The sequence below is a fragment of the Rhamphochromis sp. 'chilingali' genome (assembly GCF_963969265.1).
Source record: "Rhamphochromis sp. 'chilingali' genome assembly, chromosome: 10".
Lineage (NCBI taxonomy): Eukaryota > Metazoa > Chordata > Actinopteri > Cichliformes > Cichlidae > Rhamphochromis > Rhamphochromis sp. 'chilingali'.
In genome coordinates, this window is record NC_137937.1 from 38,384,687 (window position 1) to 38,407,203 (window position 22,517).

Consider the following 22,517-nt stretch of genomic DNA (forward strand, 5'->3'; position numbering starts at 1 on the left):
AGCAATAAACAATAATTTAGACGTATATTAACTTCACAGTAGTGCTCAGTGGAACTCTGAAAATGATCACTGTGGACATCCTCAGTCCTCTGATGAAGGGGAATGTCCTTCCATGACCAAAGCAGCATCTGAACTCATTATTATTAAATGTATCCAGTCAAAGCTCAAGTGACTAATTCACAACATGATCTGTAAACTCAAACATAACATTATCAACATGAAGCGTGTATGAAATAACCAACAAGAGACTCACTGATTGTTGTATTGTTACTTTAATGCTCCTTCAAACTGCATCTGATTAGATTTAAAGTACAAAGTGACACCTGCAGCAAGAAAAACTGAAACAGCTGCGCCCCCTTCAAAGACGTACAGTGTCTTATATTATCTGACAGAGTTGATAGACTGGGAGTGTGCCACTTCATGTAAATGTGATGAGGTATTCTGGGTAGGCCTGGATATCATTGAAGACCACAAACATGGTTGGATAAGCAGCGTCATCTGTGACGCTGTCATACAGGTCTGAGGCACTCCCAGATTTGGGAGGAGGGGTGATCATGCCTTTTTGTCCTTGGGTGTAGTCTCCAACTAGAACTCTGGCCTGGTACATGCGCTTGTGTCCGCTGGTGTCGGGTGTGGCGTAGTTTCCTGCTGAATAGCAAGGGTCCGCAGCAAAGTAAGAGCCGTTGCCGTACATCGCAGCTGTAGACAGAGTGAACATATTAACTGAATAACTAATTAACTTAAACTAGTGTTGAAATATTCTACCCTTGTATGTGTGTACTGTGTGTGATGGCTTTACCATGTTTTCCTGCGTAGCTGCGGTTGAAGCCTTGTTTGTTGATCAGATGGATGGAGGTGTGAGTGGTGCCGTGAAACAGAAGCAGTTCATTGTTTGTGTGTTTATTCTTCACCTCCATTTGTTTCTTCATGATCTGGTAGTTCTGCCACAGTGACGGATTTTGGACTCGTTCGATCTGCCGACGTAATCCAAACACATCATGTTGGTGATTTTCGTCAAAGTACAATAACTGTCCTTCTTACCTCTGTGTCTGCTCTCTAATGATTGTTGACAAAGTATTTATAATTTATTCAACATTCAAATTCTGCTGGCTTGAAATGATCCGAGGTGGCAAAGTCAAGGCTTCAAACTGGGAATGGGTGATGTCACATGTTTAGGTCCAACACTACAGTTTATGCCAAACCAACTGAAGTTGAAGCTGAGACTTGGGAACTAATTTACTCTCCTTTTGTTTTCAATTATATAAAAAATATAGAATACTTCTGTGTACATCATACAGCCTGGTCCGTGTATTTATGACTGAACATACACTGATGATGTTGAGGTTGAGTCCGGTCTTCGTCAGTTCCTTCTCCACATCGTTGTATTCATTAGATGCTGGAGCCACAGCAAACAGCTTCAGCAGGTCGTCCTTCATGTCCTCCCAACATGAAGGCAAAGGCAGAGCGCTGGTACCTGCAGAACAAAAAGTAAAAACTCACCAGTGAAACTTTTCAAGCTTTTCTTGGTCCAATGCAAAATGTTGGACACATTGTTCTGTGTTCTTCCAGCAGGTTAAATGAGGACTACGTGCACATTACTGACTCACCTTTCAGGTCTTTTCGATGGAGCTCCACATCATTACGTCCGTTTGCTGAAACTGCTTTTTCACGCGCTGGGTCGGCGGTGTACGCGTCATTGTTGATCTTGATCTTTGCTTTTTGTTTGGTCTTGAAAGCTTCCTCGAGGGTGAGGTTGGTGTTCATGCCAAAGGCCACCATTGACCCATTATGGTCCTTAAATTGCCATTCCACCTGCTCACTCATCTCCAAGGCCTTTTTCATCAAGGCCTCCACCCGCTCCACCTTACGGATGATGTCCCTGAAGGTCATCAAATAAAAAGGTAAAGCAATACTTTAACATGTAACATGTTAAACCTAAGAATTATTGCATATCAATGGTTTATGTGGCTTTCCTGTTTTCTGACCTGATTGTAGACTCAGCAGTGAACACGTCTCTGGTCAGACCCTCCAGGTGGATCTCCGGGTCCTGGTCCTCTGCTCCTTTGTCCAGGCGGATGCTGACCGTCAGTTCTCTCTGCAGAGCCTTCAGCTTTTCCATGTCAGCCTGTGACAGCTGACTAATGCAGGGGTCAGAGATGGTTTTCTGTGCCTGCTCAGCCAGAATCAGGTCATTAATCCTTTTCTTGGCCTGACTCGCTGCCTGCAGCATCAGACAAATGTGTGTTAATTACAGAGATTTAAAGACAATCATTTTATTTTAATTCTACTGAGTGTACTGGAACTATATCCTCGTGAGCAACACGTATACAGACCAGCAGTTACTTCAACTCAGTGTCTCTGATTATAGTTTTGGTTGCTCAGTTAGAAGCAGAGATTTTTCCTTTGATCTATATTTACGATGGTAATGAACCTCACTGTGATGAAAGACTTGATGAAGCTGAACTCTGAAGGAACTGTGGATTCATTCTCTAACAATGTTTTCTGAACTTTTGACCAAACAAGGAAATCTGTTTCTCTGCTGCTTTGTTATTTATGCTAAACTAGCCTCGAGCTCTGCATTACACATGTAGGAAGATCTGAGATCAATATTAATAAAAGAAAGAGACAGTGTGTAATAATATATTTATGCTTGACTATTAAAGTAAAAAGACTATTTAAAGAAAGGGTTCGTCCTAAAATGCACTGACCTCTGTCTAGAAAGCAGACTTCCTGTAAAATAAATAAATATGAATGGAAACATAACATGAATGAATTTGTACCTTGTGGTCATCGGCACACAGCTGAAACACTGCGGGCTTAAACTCCTCCCTCTCCAGGACTAAGTCAGCAGTGATTGGCTGCTCTGCTGCAGCCCAAAAAACAAAGTTAGTCTAAAACAGCTCAAAATAACTGTTGTATTATAGCAAAGAGATCTGTGAATGTCACATAGAGTCCAATCTCCATAAAACAATGTGCGAAAAATCCACAAAAACACTATAATTAAAAAAAAACATATAAACAATATTTTAATTGAGAATAGTAAAATATAATATATTTAAGACACTATAACAGTTTCTATTCTTAGATCTTCATCACTGACAGAGTTGTTCAAAGAAGAGCTGATGTAAAAAAGTGCATCAGCCCGAATGTGATTTATTGTTCACAGATTAAAAAACAATGTAATACCTTCAGTTTTGCTAACGACACTCTTCTCCTCCACCCTCTCTTCCTGTCTCTTCTTCATGCTCATGTGGAAATGTTTCAGCATGGCCGTCTGGAAGATCAGGATCTTCACACTCTGAACAAACCTCGGCTGTTTCCTCTTCACAAACTGCACCACTGCATCCACCATGGCCTCAGCCACCTCTGAAGGGCTGGCCCCTCCCTGACCTGATGGGCAGACAAGGACCAAGCAATGATAATGATGATGATGATGATGAAAGGATGACAGCTTGTTAGATTCAGAATATGAGTTCCATTTCAATACAGTGCCAAGAAAAAGAGCTGGACAAATGAAACATACTGACTGAAAAACAGAAATAAATCAGTTAGAACACGGAGCACCAACAGTCCACCTCAGAGTCGTTTGCACTGTTGGAAAAAGCACTAATGTGACTGAGATGAGCGAGCATGGAGGAGCAGCAGAGATGGAAACTACCTCGCAGCAGTGAATCCACCGGACAGTTAGCTGCTCTAATCACACATCGCTGTAATCTGACATCACACAGAGTCGGTAGAAGGGAGCTGTGTTTCAACTTTGTATTAAAGACATTTTAGTGGCACAAACTCAGGTTTGTGAGAGTGGTGTGAAGTAAGGATGCTTCACATTGCTGCACAGTGAACCGAGTTGTGATGGAGGTGTAGCCTGTGGCTCTGCTGCAGGGGAGGGGTGGTGCAGGGAGGCTGGCAGGGCAACTGAGTCCACTCGACTAGTCGTGCTCTCACTATTTGCTGAGAGGGGAGAGAGCGCAGATGGCAACATCTGGAAAGCTGCTGCAAAGCCCGATACACTGGGACGCACAGCTGTGTGCATCATGTACAGACCTGTTCCCAGGGCTGGGAAGGCCACAGAGCTGAACTTTTTCTTCTCGCAGACCTTCAGCACCGAGTAAACCGTGTTTTTAATGCTTGCAGGGTCGTTCTGGCCGACGACGTGGACGATGTTCCTGCTGGGCAGCTGCCCGGCTGATGTCAGGATCATTGCAGGAGGCTGAGCCGTGGAAGTCACTGCAGGGAGGAAACATCATTATGAGAAGTGTGAAGCATAGTGAGTCTAAAAAGGAAGTGAAAAGGCTGGAGCTTCATGTACACACCGAGCTGAGCGCACTCCTGCTCAACTGTTACTCCAGCACCGTCTAAGATCGCCTTGGACACTCCTGAGCAGCAATAAGAGGAGCGCAACAGGTGCAGTTAGTCAGATTTTGTTACACAGAAAAACACGTTTATTTTCACAGAGTTAAATTTCACAGTTACCTCTGTCTCGTTCTCTTTATATGTGCATATTTTAAAAATAATAATTCTCTACCCGCCCTGCAGGCGATTTTTGGTTTGTTCCTAGGACTGCGCTGCTCTGGAATCTGCTGGAGCCTCCAGCCCAGTGACGGGCGCTGCCCTGAGTGCTCTAAAGCACCAGACAGCAGAGGTGGACAAGCAGACGAAGACAGCTGTAGGAATGTAGCTACACCGAGTGACAGCACCATCAGGAAGAATGAGAAGCTGCAGAAGTACCAAGGGCTCAGAGAGGAGCTCGAGAAGATGTGGCGGGTGAAGGTGACAGTGGTAAATCACTCGGTGCGGCGACTATCAACCTGGGCGAGTGGCTCCAGCAGATCCCAGGAACAACATCTCAGATCAGTCTTAGGAACGGCACAGATACTGCACAGCACCCTGAAGGAAGGTCCTACTCAGTGTCTTAACTGTTGTAGCCACAAATATAAAGTCAACACTCACCTGCTTTAAGGTTAAAGCTCTGATTGGAGGAATTGACAATGACATCACTGGCTTCCTTGGTAATGTCACCTGATGATGCCTCAAAGGTGAGTTGATCGATCTGCATCTGGTACACATCGAGGGAGGTGGACAAGACTGGGACAGAGAAATGTACACACACACACACACACACACACACACACACACACACACACACACACACACACACACACAGTCTCTTTTATAACACTCACTTTTTCACACTCACACCTATTTAAAAATCCACAGTTGACCAACTCTTCCATATAATTAAACAGGAACAGACAGAGCTGCAGGTCTGAACTCAGGACCTGTAAAGTTAATGTGCCAATGAGCAAAGCACGACGTCGCCTCCTACAGGTTTATTTCTAAAACTACACTAAAGGCATTAAAATAAGACCTTTTAATAACTGTCCACCCACCAACATTCACACAGTGTTTACTCTCTTCTGTCCAATGTGTTTAACATAAAGCTCATCAGCAACACCTGCTGGTTAAACTAGGCTCGCATACATCTTTAACGACATGAATTGTCACTGATGGTCACATCAGGCCACTTAGTGAAACTAAAACATCCTCAGTTTGTCCTGCTACATTAAGACTAAATAACCCGTGAACATCAGGTTAAACAGGATTCTGCTCTTTGTAGCTCTGATGGTTCTTACCTGAGGAGTGCTGTGATTGGTCGACAGCCTGTTGAGCTGGTACCTCATGAAAACCACGTGCTTCATGTTGGACGTTCCTCTGACCGGTGAACTCTCTGGTGAAACACTGATAATATATTTCATGTGTTACGTTCATGCTGGTGATTTTTTGTTTTCACAGCACTGATGAAGCAGCTGTAACTGCAGCTCAGTGCAGAGAAAAAATAATAATGTATTATTAATAATAATAATAATTGTAATAAAATGTAAAATGTAATAATTAATTATTACATTAATGTGATAATGTAGTCTGATTTAATCTTTGTTGTTTTTGATTTTTCAGTTTTTATTGTTTTTTGTTGCTAAGTTTACATCATAGGTTTGTTCCTCCTGAAGCAGCATCAAATATATTCTCATACAGCTCTAATGAAATCAGCTGCTTGTATGCTTGACACTGCTGACAAAACATAATTCTGCTAATGTCATTACCTAAGAAATAAAAAGCATTGACTGCTTAATGGTGTACTTAAGAAAGTACAGCTGTCATCGAGGAAAAACGGGAGCTGGAAGCATGTAAATATAATAATAACCACTGCAGCCAAACAGAGCGCCTGACGAGCCCAGTTGTAAGTAAGCTGTTAAGACTCGACTGTACACTGTGTTCCTGTTTTCCTCTGAAACAATAAGCTCCGTTGGAGCCTTTCAACGCCTCTCTCTGTCTCTCGCTAACAAAGTCGACCCAGACAACAGAGTAAAGCTAGTTTTCAGCTACGAGCCGACACGAACCCGACGTATCAGCCAGAGGTCCCTTTACTACAGTTCGGAGCCGCGGACCTGTTTTATATACGCGCGGAATAGTTTTCTACACGAGATCGCTGCAAAAAGTGCAGCCTTACCTAATGTCCACCTACTGTTACTCATTTATATTAAGATTTAAACATCTAGTTGGTGTTGGTGTGGAGAGTAACCTTCAGTAATAGTAATAAATCACACAGCAATAGGACATTCATGTAGTTGTGATACCATATTAAGTAATCCAAGGTATTCAGAATACGTTACTCTCACTGAGTAACGTAACACAATACGTTACAAAAGACATTGTTCGGCATGTATTCTGTAATCTGCAGTGGAATACATTTTAAAAGTAACCTTCCCAACACTGAGAGTACAGCACTTCAGAGTCACACTGCTGTAAATTTGACAAGCTGAACACATTCTGTACTGCACAGGAGACACTGACAATGGTCTACAGCAGATAAGGATGCGCAACACAATGCGCTGTAAAAAAAAAAAAAAAAAAACCCAAAAAACAGGAAACATGCAAAATTGCACACAAAAAAAATCCACGGGCGGCTTAAGGTGAAGCGCGTTATAGCGAGGGACCACTGTACTAACAGTGTGTATCACCACTCAGTGTGGTTTTTGCTACCTGTAGCCACAAGCAGCTTCACCAGTTTGTGTGCTAAGCTAGGTGACGGTGTGACTGATCAGTGTCTGCCTGCACATTATGTGTCCATCTGTTTGTTGTGGGTTTGCTCGTCTCTAGTGCTCACTGTCAGAACATGATAAGCACTTAAACAGCTCCTATCAGAGAGTCACAAACTCACATCCACGGTTTGGCTGTCACTGGGGTGAACGACGATGACCACCTCTCTCAGACAGCGAGGGTTTCTGCTGCTGCTGTACGAGCGGATCTCTCTCAGCAGGAGTTTGGACACCAGGGCTCTGGGGAAGCTCAGGTTTCCTGTCCCGATGGCTGGGAAGGACAACGATGCCATCTGACGTTTCTCAGCCTCCACCAGACAGTATCTGATGATGGACGTTAACTCCTGACAAACAGAGATAAGACATAAAGTGAAGCTGGACTTCAGTGACTGGGCAAGATACACAGTATGGTATGTGAACGACCAGGAACAAAAGTGGAGTTTTCAGTGGTGGTGAGGGGCACAGAGTTTCTCCTGATGCATCCCTCAGTGGACGAGTGCATGAATGATGGTAAAAAAGCGTTTGGGGATAGAAAACAGTGATCGGATGAATGTGCGAGGCTTGTAGAAAGAATCTGGAATTCTCAGAGTAGAGAAGTGCTATGTTAGTATCTCACACATGCTGGGGCTTATAAGAATAACAGAGTTTAAGAAAAGAAAAGAGAATAGAAACGGCTTTCTGTAGAAGAAATGCAGATGTCTGTGGGACACACTTTAAGTGTTTGTGCTGGGGTGTGGTCTGCAGTTCCTCTGCAGAGGTGGGGTGGTGCAGTGGGCTCAGGGGCAGTACTCGGTAGGCTGACGGGGCAGCTGAGCCTAACAGACTAATCATGCTCCTTAGTTCAGTGACAACAGCATCTGGAGTTGCTATGTGACCAGCGGGAGAACCTGCAATGAGTCACAAATGAACACGTTTCACTGCCCAAAATGTGTGTCCTGGTTCTTTCACGTTTGCACTGGTACAAAACCTAGTTGGGCATGTCGGACCCACAACCCACACAACTGGCCAGATGATGGTTTAGCTTGCTGTGATGCACAAGAAGCAGGTGGCGTTGCATCAAGTTCGGCTGGAGAAGCTGCAGGATAAAGCTGCACCGGATGGAGCCAGGCAATGACTCCCAGGCATTCCTGAAAATGTTCCAGGGGAAGCTCAGACGGCTGCCCTGAACTTGCCCTGAACCCCCCTCCTCTCGGAGGAGTTAAGTAGCCAGCAATTCCAAAAGCACCTTTGCGCCCGAGACCATTAATGGAGGTCCTGTTTGAGCGCATTGGCATGGACCTCATCAGGCCATTTAATAATAATGGATTGCATTTAAATAGACCCCTCAAAGCGCTTTACAATTCCACTATTCATTCACTCTCACGTTCACACACTGGTGGAGGCAGCTACAGGTGTAGCCACAGCTGCCCTGGGGCAGACTGACAGAAGCGAGGCTGCCATATCGCACCATCGGCCCTTCTGGCCAACACCAGTAGGCGGCAGGTGAAGTGTCTTGCCCAAGGACACAACGACCGAGACTGTCCGAGCCGGGGCTCGAACCGGCAACCTTCTGATTACAAGACGAACACCCAACTCTTCAGCCACGATCGCCCCGTTTCACTGGCATGCATGCGGATATTGCTTTGTAATAATTCTGGTAGATTATGCAGTGTGATATCCCAAAGCTGTGCCGCTGTGCACCAGTTCTGCACAGAACGTGGTGTTTCTGGTCATCTCACAAGCATCTCAGACAAAATTCGAAAGAGATACTGACTGACCAGGACACGTCATTCATGTCTCACACACTCAAAGAGCTTTAGAAATTATTGGGCATTAAGTCTGTTTGGATGGCATCTGTCGCCTTCAGATTGGTGGGCTGTTGCAGCTCAATAAGACTTAAAGTCCATGATTCATACGTTCATTCACGAGGATGAATGCAATTGGGATTGCTGGTTGGACCTTCTGTTGTTTGCAGGGCGTGAGGTGCACTGCAAACAACAGACAATCCTGAGACCCCCACAGGATCGTCTCCCTTTGAGTTACTGTTTGGCATAAAGCCGCGGGGGTGTTGGACCTGATTAAAGGAAACTGGAAGGAAGGTCGGCGCCCAGCTATAATTGAAATTCAATATGTTCTGGACCTGAGAGCAAAACTGCACACATTGGGAAGGTTATCACAGCAAAATTTGTCCCAGGTCCAGCAATGTCAACAGCACCTGCACAACAGAGGGGCTAGACTCATTTTCCCTGGACATAAAGTGCTTGTATTACTCCCGTCTTCTAGCTCAAAATTACTTGCCAACTGGCAAGGACCCTTTGTGGTCACACGGTAGGTGGGGGACGTAGACTGTGAGGTGGTATGGTCAGACAGGGGAGGAACTTGTATATCACCTCAACCCCCTCAAAGCATGGAGAGAGGCTTCTCTGGTGAGCCTGGTGAAGAAGAGAGATGAGTTGGAGGTGCAAAATTCCACCATTCCCACCTCCTGGACTTGTTAGGCACTGCAAGTTTTTAAAAAAAAAAACCCAACAAACCCTGGATTTAACCAAGGGCTACTGGCAGATGCCCTTGTCTGCAGAGTCTAAGGAAAAACTGTCCTTCTCCACTCCATACAGTTTGCACCAATTGGTTACACTTCTGTTCGGCTTGTTCGGAGCCCTGGCCTCACGCCTCATGGACCAGGTGCTGCTTATGCCTGCTGCCTACTTGGATGACACTATCATTCAGAGTGACACCTGGGCAGAGCATGTGCAGCGGGTGGCCACAGTCCTGGAGTCCCTGAGCCAGGTGGGGCTCATGGCCAACCCAAAGAAGTGTGTGGTTTGAGGGAGAGAGGTAGAGTATATCGGGTACCACTTGGGAGGTGGACAGATGCGCCCCTTAGATGGTGGTTCTTGGAACTGGCTGGTTATTAAGACCGTCTTGTTCCAAACTTTGCAAACCTGACCAGCCCCTTGACCAAAATGGTGCCCCAGATCTGGTCCAGTGGATGGAGCTTTTGTGTGGTTTAAAAAGGTTCTTTGTGGGAGCCCCTGTCTCACACATGTAACTTCTACTTCCCTTTCGTTCTGTAGATGGATGTCTCAAACAGAGGGCTGGGGGCAGTTTTGTCACAGCAGGTAAGGCGGGTTGACTGCCCTGTAGTCTACATCAGTCGGAGGCTGTCGGAGAGGGAGGCCAGGTACAGCATGGTGGAGAAAGAGTGTCTGGCAATCCAGTGGGCAGTCAGCTCTCTTTGTTATTGCATCCTGGGACACTTATTCACCCTCTGCTCAGACCACGCCCAGCTGCAATGGCTCCACCACATGAAAGATGCCAACGCCCAGATAACCCAGTGGTATTTGTCCACAGTCATTTAAGTTCATGGTGGTCCAAAGGGGTGATAGGCTGGGAGAGGGTAGGGTGGTGCAGTGGGCTCAGGGGGCAGTGACCAGCAGGCTGACAGGGCAGCTGAGCCTAATAGACTATTCACGCTCTCCTTATTTCAGTGGCATCAGGACCCAGAGCTGGTGTGTGTGCGACCAGCAGCTGGAAAGCTAAACTGTGTATCCTGGGTCCTTCATGTTTACAGTGTCCAACCTTTATTAGGCCTCACCTCCTCTGCCTGGCCGCCTCCTTTGTCCCAGAAAGGACAAACAGCGTGAAAGACTTTCTGGCACGTGAGGTTGTAGCCGTCAGTGACGACAACATCACCGTATCGCAGCGTGTTCCTTCTGGCTTCAGAGTAGATGGCGTCCTGCAGACTGCTTCCAGCTGTTGACAGGATGGCTTTGGACACAGCGCCCTGGTTCAGTTTCATGTCCTCTGAGATGGTGTTAACGATGACGTCAGTCTGTGGAACAAAAGTAAAATCACAAAAAGCTTGGTAAATGAAAGTCAGTTTTAAGAAAAAAATCAAAAATATCTCATTATTTTTGCATTAAAAATGCCGAGACACTAAATGTCTGCAAACTACAGTATATAAAATACACAAACTGTACAGTCTTCCATAAAAATATTGCAGTATAAATTCTTAATTATGTGATCAGATTTGTATGTGCCCTCGTTGTTCCTGCTGATAAAGGTGTGTAGCTTTGTTCTTAATTAATATGTTATTTCTGGCTGATCGTTTTGCCCACCTGATATAGAAAGACCAGGAAATGTATCCAGGCATTTTAACATGTTAATCAAATTATAGTTAAATGAGCAAAGTTTGAGTCGTGTTTGAAACATGTGACACCTTCACACGAGTCAATTAAAAACATAAAGCAGCTTTCAAATTGGAATCAGTGGATGTTTGAATGTGCTGTATTTATCAATGCACTAATGTACAAAAGTCTTTGATGAGCATTCCTTTGTAAACACAGGGCCAAACGAATTTATGTAGTAAGCTCATTTGGCCCTGTGGTGAACACTGTTGTGGTGTTCAGCAGAACTGAAACTCCACAAAAACATGAAAAGACAGCGACAGATTGAAAAAATACTGCATAAACCAGAATTTACTTTTAATCCTGGTTTAAAGATGCATGTAAGCCAAATCTATCCCTTCATGTTGTAATTACATGACCATTTACAGAATCCTCTAAACTATGATCCAAATGACAGCACAGGTACTCACAGTCTGGTCCTGAATGTTTCCCTTACATAAAATGATCTTCAGCCCCTCAGCTGTGGTCTGCTCCAACCTGCATCCAATCAGATAACAGGACTGATGATATCAAAGAGGCCTCATGGACATGAGGTCATCAAGAGTGTGATAAAACCAAAGAAATAGAAGGGGAACCACCTTACCCGCCATGCTCTCTATGGCTGATTTGTTGCTTGGGGCTCAGGCCTCCCCTGTTACCGTGATGATTTCCTCCCCTTCCACCGCCTCTTCCTTCTTCGCGCTTTTCATTACACCAGCTGGCATCATGTGATTGATTCTGACCTCTGCCTCTGCCTCGACCCCGCTTATGTCCACTAGGAAGTAATGACAATTTTAAATGCTTTCCAAATGACTCCAATTTGACTGAATACTTAAGCAGCCATTTAAAGTTAATAATAGCTGCTCAGCCATCTTTGTGGTTTAGGAAGCCATAAACCATAAATCTGACCAATAAATTGATATAATCTTTCTCAACTAGCTCAGCATCAACAAGGTCTACTGAAAAGATTTAAAGAAATAGTTTTATTTTGGGGGATTGTGGATATAGATTACCTCCATGCTGTCAGGTATACAGAAGTGCTTATACAGTTATACAGCAGACAAAATCCAAATAAGGACGTTACATGGAGCTGGATATTGTTACCTGCGATCATGAGCTTGATGAGTATCAATGTTAAGATGTTTACAGTAAAAGTTCATTATTAAAAAACTTTAACATTACCCTGAAGCTCCTGTTCGTTTCCCGCCTGCTTGCTGTGGGATGGTCATGGTAGGTCCGAGGTCTGAGAACTCCTTGCTCACAGCTGTGGCCATGACTCTGACGGTCGTATCGTTGTTGTCCACCAGGTGAATCTCAGTTAATGATCTCAGACCTTGTGGGCTGTCACAGTACTCCCGAACTGCCTGGGCTATGGTCTCAGCACAGAGGTCAACAGGGAAACCAAAGATGCCCGAGCTGATCGCTGGCAGTGCAACGCTGGAGCAGTTGACCATCTCTGCTTGTGTCAGACTTTCTCTAACTGCAGTCTTCAGGCGTGACACTGACGTCTTCCTGTCAAAGTCAGAGAATCGTGGACCAACTGCATGGACAACATGTTTGCAAGGCAGGTTATATGCATCTGTTATGATGGCGTCACCAGGACGTAGACGTCCATTTTTAGCGACGTAGTCGCTGCTTTCTCTCTGCAGCTGTGGTCCTGCAGCCCTTAGCAGTGCCAAAGCCAGGCCACCAATGTGGTCTAAGTCCTCATTAGCTGCATTGACCACAGCGTCCACACCAAAGCTGCAGATGTCCACCTTACTGACAGAAATCAGTACTCCACTGTTGGTCTGCACTTTACAATAACAAAAGTTAGTTTCTTCTTCATAATTCTCTGCTTCTTCTTCTTCATCTTCTTCAATCTCTGGACGAAGGAAGACCGCACATCTTATCTCATTCATTAATGTAGACAGTAACATTTTTCCTTGGTTTTGGAAGTATTTCTTTGCTCCTGGCTTGTCCACAGTTAAGGTGTCAGTGAAGAGAGCACTGGCCAGTTCCCTAAAGCAGGATTTGGCTTTCTGGACATGAAGACGAGCACCAAGGATGCTGATGCCCTGCTTCTGTACATAAAACCTTACTGATACATGATTATCTTTGGCAATACTGGACCACTCCTTTGATTTTTTCCTTTTAATAAACAAAACAACAGCACAGGATTGGAGACGAAGGATTTCTTGGACTTGTGAATTGCTTGCAATAAACTCCTTCAGACTCTGGCTGACCTCTTTCACTGGATTCACAAAACCCGCCACTGTTATTTTGTTTCTTCTTTCTGGATGCATCTCAATGGCAACTATTTTTTTCTTGGATAGATTGTAGGTATCCAGCAGCTTTTGCTTCAGGTGGCCCCAGGTGGGAAGTTTTAGAACTCTTTGGTCTTCCACATTTACAATCTGATGAGCCAAAGCAGCCTTCATCTTACTTTCTGCATCAACAAGGGCTCTGTCAGAACTCCCCAACAGGAGAAGCCATTTGCTTTCAATGGTGTAGATTGCACTGATGCCTTGAGATGTGAACAGATCCTGGGACAAGTCCATGGGATCTAATGTTCTGAGAAAGTCTAGAAGACATGGGGGGACATTCTGTTGTTTCTTACTCATATTCATTTTCTTCTCAGAGATCCATGACTTGGTCTTGTAGAACTCTGCAGTGAGTCCTGTAATGGTTAACTTCTGGGTGCCTTCATCATAAGAGAGTTTCATCTCAGGAGAAATGTCCAGAGCAGCTGTCTGGAGCCCCTCTTGCTTCAGGATGTAGAACATCGCAGGGGACAAAATCATTTCCTCAGAGACGCTGTTTGTCTGTCGTTCAATGTGACTCATGGCTTTCAGAAGAATGTTCTCCACAGGAGCCCTGATTCGTTTTATATCATCAGCTCGGCCAGCAACAGTCAGAACCCCTTGTGATGCATCCAGCACCAGGATGGCATCTTCTTTCACCACCGAACGTACATCTTTCTGTGCAGCTCTCCATCCCAGTGCATTTACGTGACATATGAATGCTGTGTACTGAGACATCAGGCGATGGAAGGCATGTTGGGCCTTACTCATCCAGTTTTCTACATGTTCTGCTGTCAGACCTTGCTGCCTCAAAAACTCTGGCACAGGGCTGAGTTTCACTTCAGGGTCATTCAAATCCACTCTGCAGAAATGTGGACGCATCTGATCATTGATGTGTTCTGATAGTTTCTTCTCCACAAGGAATTTCCAGATAACGTGGTGAACACGCTCTGTGAAGGGCTTGGGCATCTTCCATGTTGGGCGTTCTTTGGCGTACAAGGCGGTTCCCAGTGACTCGTAGTATGGATATACCTTCACTGTGATAGACTTCAACTCAAGGTCTTTTTTAACGCAAATCTTTTCCACAACTGCAGCAAACAAGGAGCAGAGACGCAAAGGTTAGATAAGTGGTTACTCTGCGGTTCTGAACCTTCTTGATCTGACAAATATCATTTTTCTACAACACTTTTCATCTTCAAATTACTTCAGTTAAACACATTTCAGATTGGATCTAGACTTTTTACAGTTTCTCAGTCACTGTTAGCTAACCGTTTCAGTCATTTGTACACTACTTCTAAGTACAACAGGTATTAATCTAAAGCATTTTATTTTATTAACTTTAGTAATAACTGATTTCTTTGCCTCTAAGTTCAGGTTCACTTTAAAAAACTGGAAAAGCTGACCTAATATTTCCTATGTGAAGCTAGCTGCCTCAGACGTACCTCGTCCTTGGGAATGAAAGCACTATATAACCAAAGTACAGGAGTGATGTGTTCTAACGTTTGGGTTTGTTTTTTGTTGTTTTCATCTCGGCTGCTTAGCTCCAGTAAGGACAACTATTAGTCGTACAGAATCCATTCTGAAAGCTTAAACACTAAAATGTTTCCAAAGTTTGCTGAACCAGTTTCTGTTTAAAGACGTGAAAGAACTTGGTGGGCAAAGCCCTCACATTAATCACCACTACTACAGCAAGCTGGTGCCTGCATACGTTCAGCATAGGTTTACATCAACAACAAAAAAGACCTTTAGGATCACTGAAAGTGATGATGGCAGCCTTTTCTTTTGGGATCATGATGATGTTTTTGGGATGAGTCCAAGTCTTCTCAAAATACAACTCCAGTATGTCTAGAAAAAAGCCAGAAATGCACAGTTTTACAGATGCATGATGGTTAAATTACTTTCAAAGTTGGTTATCTGGTTATTTTAGCAGAAATGTTTTTGGCATTAAAAATCTGAGTACTTCTATTTTTTCATTGTCTTTTTTTTTTTTTTTTGCCTGTCCCGTTTGGCTCTTTTGCATCAGAATTGTTGTCTAAAGGCAAAGAAAGATGCCCAACGGATTTACTTTACCAAATTGACCATCCCAGCCTTGCCATAATGGTCCATTTGATTCACCTTTTATTGTTTATTTTATTTTCACTTGCTGAATACGGGACAGACTTGACTGGAGGAAAGAAGGGGAGAAAGAAAGAGGGAAAGAGAAACAGCTGAGAAGAGGGACGGGGGAGAAGGGCAAAAAACAAAAACCAACAGAATGGGCAGAAAAAAAAAAAAAGGAAAAAAAAATGCATATTGCATATTTTTTCATTGTCAGTATAATGAAAAATGTCTATAGCCTCTGCATCGGCTTCGCCTGGTCCGGCCTCAGCGTCAGCCTCTGCCACTCCACCGCCGTCCAACCCAGCTTTGCCTGAACCACCTCGCCTTTGCCGGCCACTTTCCAGGCCTTTGGTTGGACGTCTTCATGGTCAGAACGAGGTTATCGCCGCTGCTGGCTTCGCGGCCGGCCTCCGGACCTGTTCTGTTGCCGCCACTGCCTTCCATGTGGCCGGCCTCCTGATGTGTCTCGTCTGCGTCGCCACCATTGCGGTCCACACGGCCGGCCCCCTGAACTGATTGGCCCCGTGCTGTCTACCTTCGGGTCGACCCCCTGAACTTTCTCGTGGACTCGTGATGGATCTAGTTTTGTGTTGACCTGTTTTCTTGTTTATGGACTGATCTGGAATCATGCTCCTTGTTTTTTGTTTTGTTTCTGTCCCTCCATCCTGGACCCCCTCCGCCCACCGTGGCCTGGTGCTCTGGTTCGTTATTCTGTTTTTTGTTTAGGGCTGTCAGGAGCCAGCCCTTGGAGGGGGGGTACTGTCACGGTTTTCCTTGGTTGTGTCTCATGTTTTGCATAGTTCAAGTTCCATGTATTATATTCTGTCTGCGTCTTTGTTTAGTGGTTTCTTGTTTCCTGTTTTATTGTGAAGGTCTGCTCCCCTGTCTCGTTAGTCCAATTTCTCCCAGCTGTGTCTCCCTCCTGTTTTCCATTCCCTGATTACGTCCCTGGGCAGGGCTCTAGAGTGCGACCAATTTGGTCGCAAATGCGACCAAATTTTTCAGTGGTGCGACAAAAAAAAAAATTTGGTTGCACCTGTGCGACCAACTGTTCGGGTAGCAAAAAAAAAAAAAAAAAAAATCTGCAACCTTCCCTGTGGTCAACAACAGACACACATTTTGCCCCTATCGTGGACTAAACCAATCAGAGATAGTCAGGGGCGGGACCTCTCTGATTGGCCGTGGTCCAGTTGAAAGTGCAGGTGGAAGTGGGAGGTGAGTAGCTTGAATAAAGCGATATCAATTCATTAAACCCTGAATCGACTTTTAAATATAACTGTGTTTTGACAGAAACGTCAGATTAAAGCTCACAAAACCATTTCAACAACAACCAAACAGCAGATGAGAGCAGGTACACGGATTCCACACAAAGATGTAAACACAGAGCGGACCGATACATCAGAATCAACTTTGTCTTTCTCGGCTTTCTCACCCGACGGCCCGTAGACGGACACGCCATCGGAGCTCAGCGATCCTGATGCGTCCGGTCCGCTGTGTTTACGTCTTTTTGCGCTGATTCTGAGCTGCAGGTTTTGTCTCTCCAGCCAAAATTCGCCGAGCCAGCAGCAAAAGAAGCAGCAAACTGCGCTTCACATTTGATCAATGTCGTCATGAATTTTGCTGTTTTGCTTCCACGACTATTAAAATCACACTTCATGCACAGCTCTCTCTCTCTCTCTCTCTCTGTACTTCAGGAACAGTTTCCCGTCTCCAATCTCTGTTTTCTGTATTATTCATTCGCTTATTACCCACCAGTCTACCGTTGTTTACAGCGCTGCGGCTGCTGTCTTTTTCTTTTCATTTTTTCACTTAAATGACCTTGGACAAGAAAGCCTGTTTTTTCATTCGATTCCGGACTTTGAAAACCGGAATCGAATGGATTGTAGAAATCAGTGATGATACCCAGCCCTAGTGAGCAGCCTGGGCACGACAGAAGTGGATGTAGCTGTAATAGGAAAAGAACTATTGCTAACTTTTCTGTTAAGGCCTGATCCTTCTGAAATTCATAGCCAGTGCTCTGACACGGTGTCATCAGTCTTTGAATGCTGAAAAAGCACAGTGTATCCAGAAAAACACATTATATTATAGAAATTATTATAAAATTTGTGTGCGCCTAACTTTTTAAAGTTAGGCGTACCGGTACGCCCATGGCAAAAAGTTAGTCTAGAGCCCTGCTGTGTATATTAGCCCTGTGTTTTCCCGTGCTCGGTGTCGCGTCGTACCCTCAGATCCAGCCTTTGTGGTGCTGTTTGGTTTCTTGGTTTTTGTTTTTGCGTTGGTGCCAGCAATAAAAGCTGAAGTTTTCAGTTACATTCTCAGAGTCTTACAGTCTCAGAGTCTTGCATCTGGATCCTCATCTCCGCCTGCCCGCACACAGAGCCTTGACATTGTCCTTATTGTTCCGAAAGGTTAGAAAGAAATTTAGGGTTGAATCGATTTAACAGCCATGTGGTAGCAATGGCAAAGCCCAGCTCAGCTCCAGGGAGACCCCTTAAAGCACTCAGCACCATTTGGATTTGGGTCAGCAGGGGGCAAAAAGTGTGGAAGCTACACTGTATACAGCTATAATGATGAATGAGCTCATTCATGCACTGAGTTCATTTCCTGTATTGAGGAGAAGATAATTATTTTTATATTTAGCTTGTGTATTATCTGTATAAGTAATTATGCCTCTTGTTGCATTGATTAGCTCCTTTCTAGATTTCATGTGTTGATTTCAGGTGAAATTGGAAGCGACAAAGCTCAAACTGTCCCAACAAATAAAGCCACTGTAAAAATATAACATAACAGCTATATTGAGCAGTAGGCTCATGTTCTGGTAAACTTTTTTCAACCAGAGGAGTCGACCCCTGCTGGTTTTTAAAAATAATGTATTAATTATCCAAAGGCTTTTATATACAGTCTATGGTTTTTAGGAGCACATGTACCTTTGACCACAGTCGGAGGAAGACTCTCCACTCGGATGTTCGTTGCTGCCTCCAGAGGCCGAGCAGTCAGTCCATGCTTCTTCATCTTTGTGCTTGTCTGGCTTACAGAGAGGAATCTCTCCACATCTGCAAAATAATCCAGATTAATCCTTTCAGACTGAAACAGGGTGAGAGAGAAATGCTGGGCTACAACATATTATCTAGAAATGTTCTTATGAATGAATGAAGGCTTCCTCTTTATTTTTTAAATGTAGAGTCAATAAAGATTTATTTTCTATATTTAACAATCCTGCTTTATTGGAGACAGATCTGCTTTCATTTTATGCTGTTTGTGTTCTTTCTAATGGACCCTGTTTCAAATTTGAATCAAGGATTAGGAGAGTTAATATTTTCACTAGTTGTGGTCAAAGGAAACAATATTCATTCAGGTTCTTGATTATGCTCAATGCTGTGATCTTAATTTGTATCCAGACGACATTATGTTGTATGTAAAGCAACAAAGACGTTGGGATCAGTGGCAGCAAACAGAATGGTGATAAAGGAGAGCAGTGATAGGTTCCTCTGCTCAAAGAGTCTGTAGAGGTATTTGGATCTTTTCATTCTTTACTTTACTGATACCAATTTATTTATGATTACTGATATCAAAGTAAAAAATGTTTAACATGTGCTTCACTTGTTTGTGTATGATGTAAAGTCAAGCAGGTTATCCTCACTGAAGGGCCGCTGAGCGTGACCGAGATCAGGCCCCGTCTGATCCTAAAGACCTCGTAGTGCCATATGACCCCAATAGATCGCCAGTTATCTACTTTTTGTTTCTATTACAAATGTTCTTAAAATAGCACGATTTAAATCCAGCATCAAGCTTTATCTTTCTGAATCCTGAGACAGACACTATCTCTACTTTCAAGATTAGGCTTCAAACTTTCCTTTTTGCTAAAGCATATAGTTAGGGCTGGATCAGGTGACCCTGAATCCTCCCTTAGTTATGCTGCAATAGGTGTAGGCTGCCGGGGATTCCCATGATGCACTGGGTGTTTCTTCTTCACTCACTGTGTTAACAGACCTCTCTGCATTGAATCATATCTGTTATTAACCTCTGTCTCTCTTCCGCAGCATGTCTTTTATCCTGTCTTCCTTCTCTCACCCCAACCAATCACAGCAGATGGCCCCGCCCCTCCCTGAGCCTGGTTCTGTCGGAGGTTTCTTCCTGTAAAAAGGGAGTTTTTCCTTCCCACTGTCACCAAAGTGCTTGCCGATAGGTGGCTATCGGATTCTTGAGTTTCCTCTGCATTATTATTTTACAGTCTTAATGCTAGATACAGTAAATGGAATGCAATGTTTGTGTAGTTTAAAGTAATATTTATATGAAAATGATTCATTATTCAAATCATATCACGTGGTTTTGTGCTTCTCCAGATCAGATATGTGATTTTTTATAAAGTCAGGTTTAAAATTAGACTCAAAGGTTAATCTAAAGGGGATTTTGGATGTTTGTCCTTTTGCCTTGTTGTGTTTGTGTATGTGGAAATGTCCAGCTGTTTGCTTCCTACCTGCAGGGCTGCTGAAGGTGACCACAGCTTTGTTGGATTCCAGGATCCTCTCCATGCTGTAGCCATTCTCATCCAACCCAGAGATGTTCTCCACCAGCATGGAGAGCAGATCTATGGACATGTTGTCTGTGACGTTTTCCAAAACCACTGCACAGCTCTGAGACGACTCTGAGTCTGAGAGAAACACACAAACCTGATCAAAGAAAGTGTCTGTCAGCAGTGAGGGAAGGAGGCTTTTGTTCACCTGTTGTTCCTAAAACTTTACTGTCAGCAGCATTTCTTTTCTGTAAAGTGCAGGGCCTCCTCCAGGGTGAGGGCGGCAGATTCTGGGCTGTTTGCTTGAACTAGCAGCAGAGTTTTAGTGCTATTTGATTAAGTAACAGTGAACATCAGTCAGCACACACCCACGTTTGAGTTATTTGTTTCTCAACACAGTAGGAAGTTTATTCAGGTATAACTGAGAAAAAGTGATCAAATGACAGAATTATGACACTTATTGTTTTGTTTTTGCAGTTGCTTTTATAAGTGTTATAATTCTATTTTGCAGCTATTCATCCAGCGCTGGGCCCTGACCCGCCGTCCGACTCGGCCTCGGAGGTAAGTGTACGAGGGCGTTTGGATCGAAGGGTCTAAACACAGTTTGTTATCAGGGGAGAGATTATTTGTTATGTTCAGCTCCACCCTTGAGACCGCAGCTGGCGCCGAAATGGTAGCCGCATGAAATAACGGTGGTGTTCTTTCTTTAGTGCGAACCGCTGCATGTCAATTTTACAGTCATCTAATGTCCATCACTGGTCTCTCACCGTTCCCGCTGGAGAGCCGTGAGCCTCTCCACGATGTTATCCAGCTACACCGAGAAGTTATCCAGTTTGCTCACAGAGCACGAGTGTTCACGACAGCCGTCAGCCTCTCCAAGATGTTGTCAGATGTTGTCAGAGTCTCAGCACTCACAGCAGCCGCAAGCTTCTCCAATATGTCCTCCGTGCTGCATCTAATGAGCCCATTCTGAGAAGCCACGGCTCGCTCCATCGTTCCAATCAACACAGCGGGCAGCCTTGTGGGGGTTTGAAGAGCCGTTTCCGCTTTCTTTATTCTTCGATAAGCCAGGGCCAAGCCAGCGCTGATCAGTTATCATGGTTCCGAAAAGATAGACGTCTTCAGGCGTGAGGTTCTGGGGGCGCTCCGTCTCTGGGCTGGGGCCCTGGCCGGGCCTCGGGGGCTTGGGTCCTGGTTGGTGTGTTGCCGGGGTTGTGGGCGGGTGGGTGCATGGGGGCCCAGCCCTGGAGCAGGGTGCCGCCGGTGCGTCGAGCCACCTGGGGGGCTCTTCAACTGGTGGGAGAGATGGTCACATCTTGCAGGAGCTTTCCTGTCTTCAGGGACTCTCTCTGCAGGAGGGGGAGATACAGGAGAGGTGGAGGAAGATCTCAGCCTGGGCGTTTACTGTCTTATGTAGTCTGGAAGATGAGTGGATGGTGGGGTGGGTGCAGTTTTCTCTGTGGTGGGGTTGTGTGAACTGTCCCGGGCTCTGTGGGGCCGGGGGGCGCTGCTGCACTGGGCCCCGGTCTGGATGGGCCTGGGCCCCCTTTCCCTGGCGGGTCGCGGAGTGTGGGAGTGCCTACTGGGGTCAGCGGGGGAGCTGGCCCCAGGGAGGGGTTACCTGCCCCTCCCTTCCTTCCCTCCCTATCTCCAGCTGCCTCCCTCTTCCCGCTCCACCACAACCACCCACACATGCAGGGCCTTGGAGTGGGGGTATGTCACCAGGGTGCAGAGGAGGCTACCCCCCCCCCCCCCCCCCTTCTGTCCCCTTCTGGCTGCCTCTGCCTCAATTTTATCCCACAACTTAGACATTCACATTACTCACACTCTCATTACACATACATATAGGATCTTGGGGGTGGGCACAATCACAGAGTCCAAATTACCATCAGGGTGTACACCTCACCCCTGACGTCGTTGCCCTCCTCTCAATTTTAAATACACGTAGACATTGAGGGCTAGCAGGAGGGACCATGCGCTTACCTGCTGCTCTCTGGCAGGTAGCTCCATGCCCTCCTGGGTTTTAATTGCACCTTAGAACACACATGCATCAACATTACAATGAGCGGGTGGAGGGAGGTTTGGAGTCTTCTCTCACCCCCATTCTCTGCGACCTGCTGGAGCGGGAGGGCTAGGTGGAGTTGGCCGTCCGACTGCGGTCTGGAGTGTGGGGCCTCCCTGCTGCTGCGCAGTCGGGGTGGTCTGCCTCTCCCCACCGCAGGGAAAAGGGTAACACCACCTGGGTCTGGGTGCAGTCCCCCCCTCCAGGGGCAAGGGTACCTAGACCCGGGGCTTAGAGTACGCTTGGGGAGTGTGATCGTGTGTACAGCGTCTCTTTATGTCTGTCTCCACGTTGGTTGAGTGTGGAGTAAGTGCATAT

At 45.2% G+C, this 22,517-nt stretch overlaps 1 protein-coding gene across 2 annotated transcripts in view; it reads right to left on the reverse strand.

Annotated features, from left to right (window-relative positions):
- Positions 1–259: 259 nt before the first annotated feature.
- LOC308404193 (protein mono-ADP-ribosyltransferase PARP14-like) overlaps positions 260–22,517 on the reverse strand; it is a 29,068-nt gene continuing 6,810 nt past the window's right edge. Inside the window, exons 7-25 of one of the 2 annotated variants that reach the window (XM_080894097.1) lie at positions 20,102–20,275; positions 18,552–18,677; positions 15,268–15,369; positions 12,425–14,612; positions 11,847–12,017; positions 11,674–11,740; positions 10,672–10,908; positions 7,220–7,441; positions 5,634–5,739; positions 4,951–5,085; positions 4,314–4,376; positions 4,045–4,227; positions 3,187–3,390; positions 2,781–2,866; positions 1,986–2,221; positions 1,608–1,879; positions 1,329–1,474; positions 800–974; positions 260–699 (exon numbers count right to left, since the gene is read on the reverse strand). In XM_080894097.1, the coding sequence (XP_080750223.1) occupies positions 419–699; positions 800–974; positions 1,329–1,474; positions 1,608–1,879; positions 1,986–2,221; positions 2,781–2,866; positions 3,187–3,390; positions 4,045–4,227; positions 4,314–4,376; positions 4,951–5,085; positions 5,634–5,739; positions 7,220–7,441; positions 10,672–10,908; positions 11,674–11,740; positions 11,847–12,017; positions 12,425–14,612; positions 15,268–15,369; positions 18,552–18,677; positions 20,102–20,275 (5,174 nt within the window). In that variant the 3' untranslated portion in view covers positions 260–418. The remainder of the gene's footprint in view (positions 700–799; positions 975–1,328; positions 1,475–1,607; positions 1,880–1,985; positions 2,222–2,780; positions 2,867–3,186; positions 3,391–4,044; positions 4,228–4,313; positions 4,377–4,950; positions 5,086–5,633; positions 5,740–7,219; positions 7,442–10,671; positions 10,909–11,673; positions 11,741–11,846; positions 12,018–12,424; positions 14,613–15,267; positions 15,370–18,551; positions 18,678–20,101; positions 20,276–22,517) is intronic. The other variant, XM_080894098.1, reaches the window with a different exon arrangement.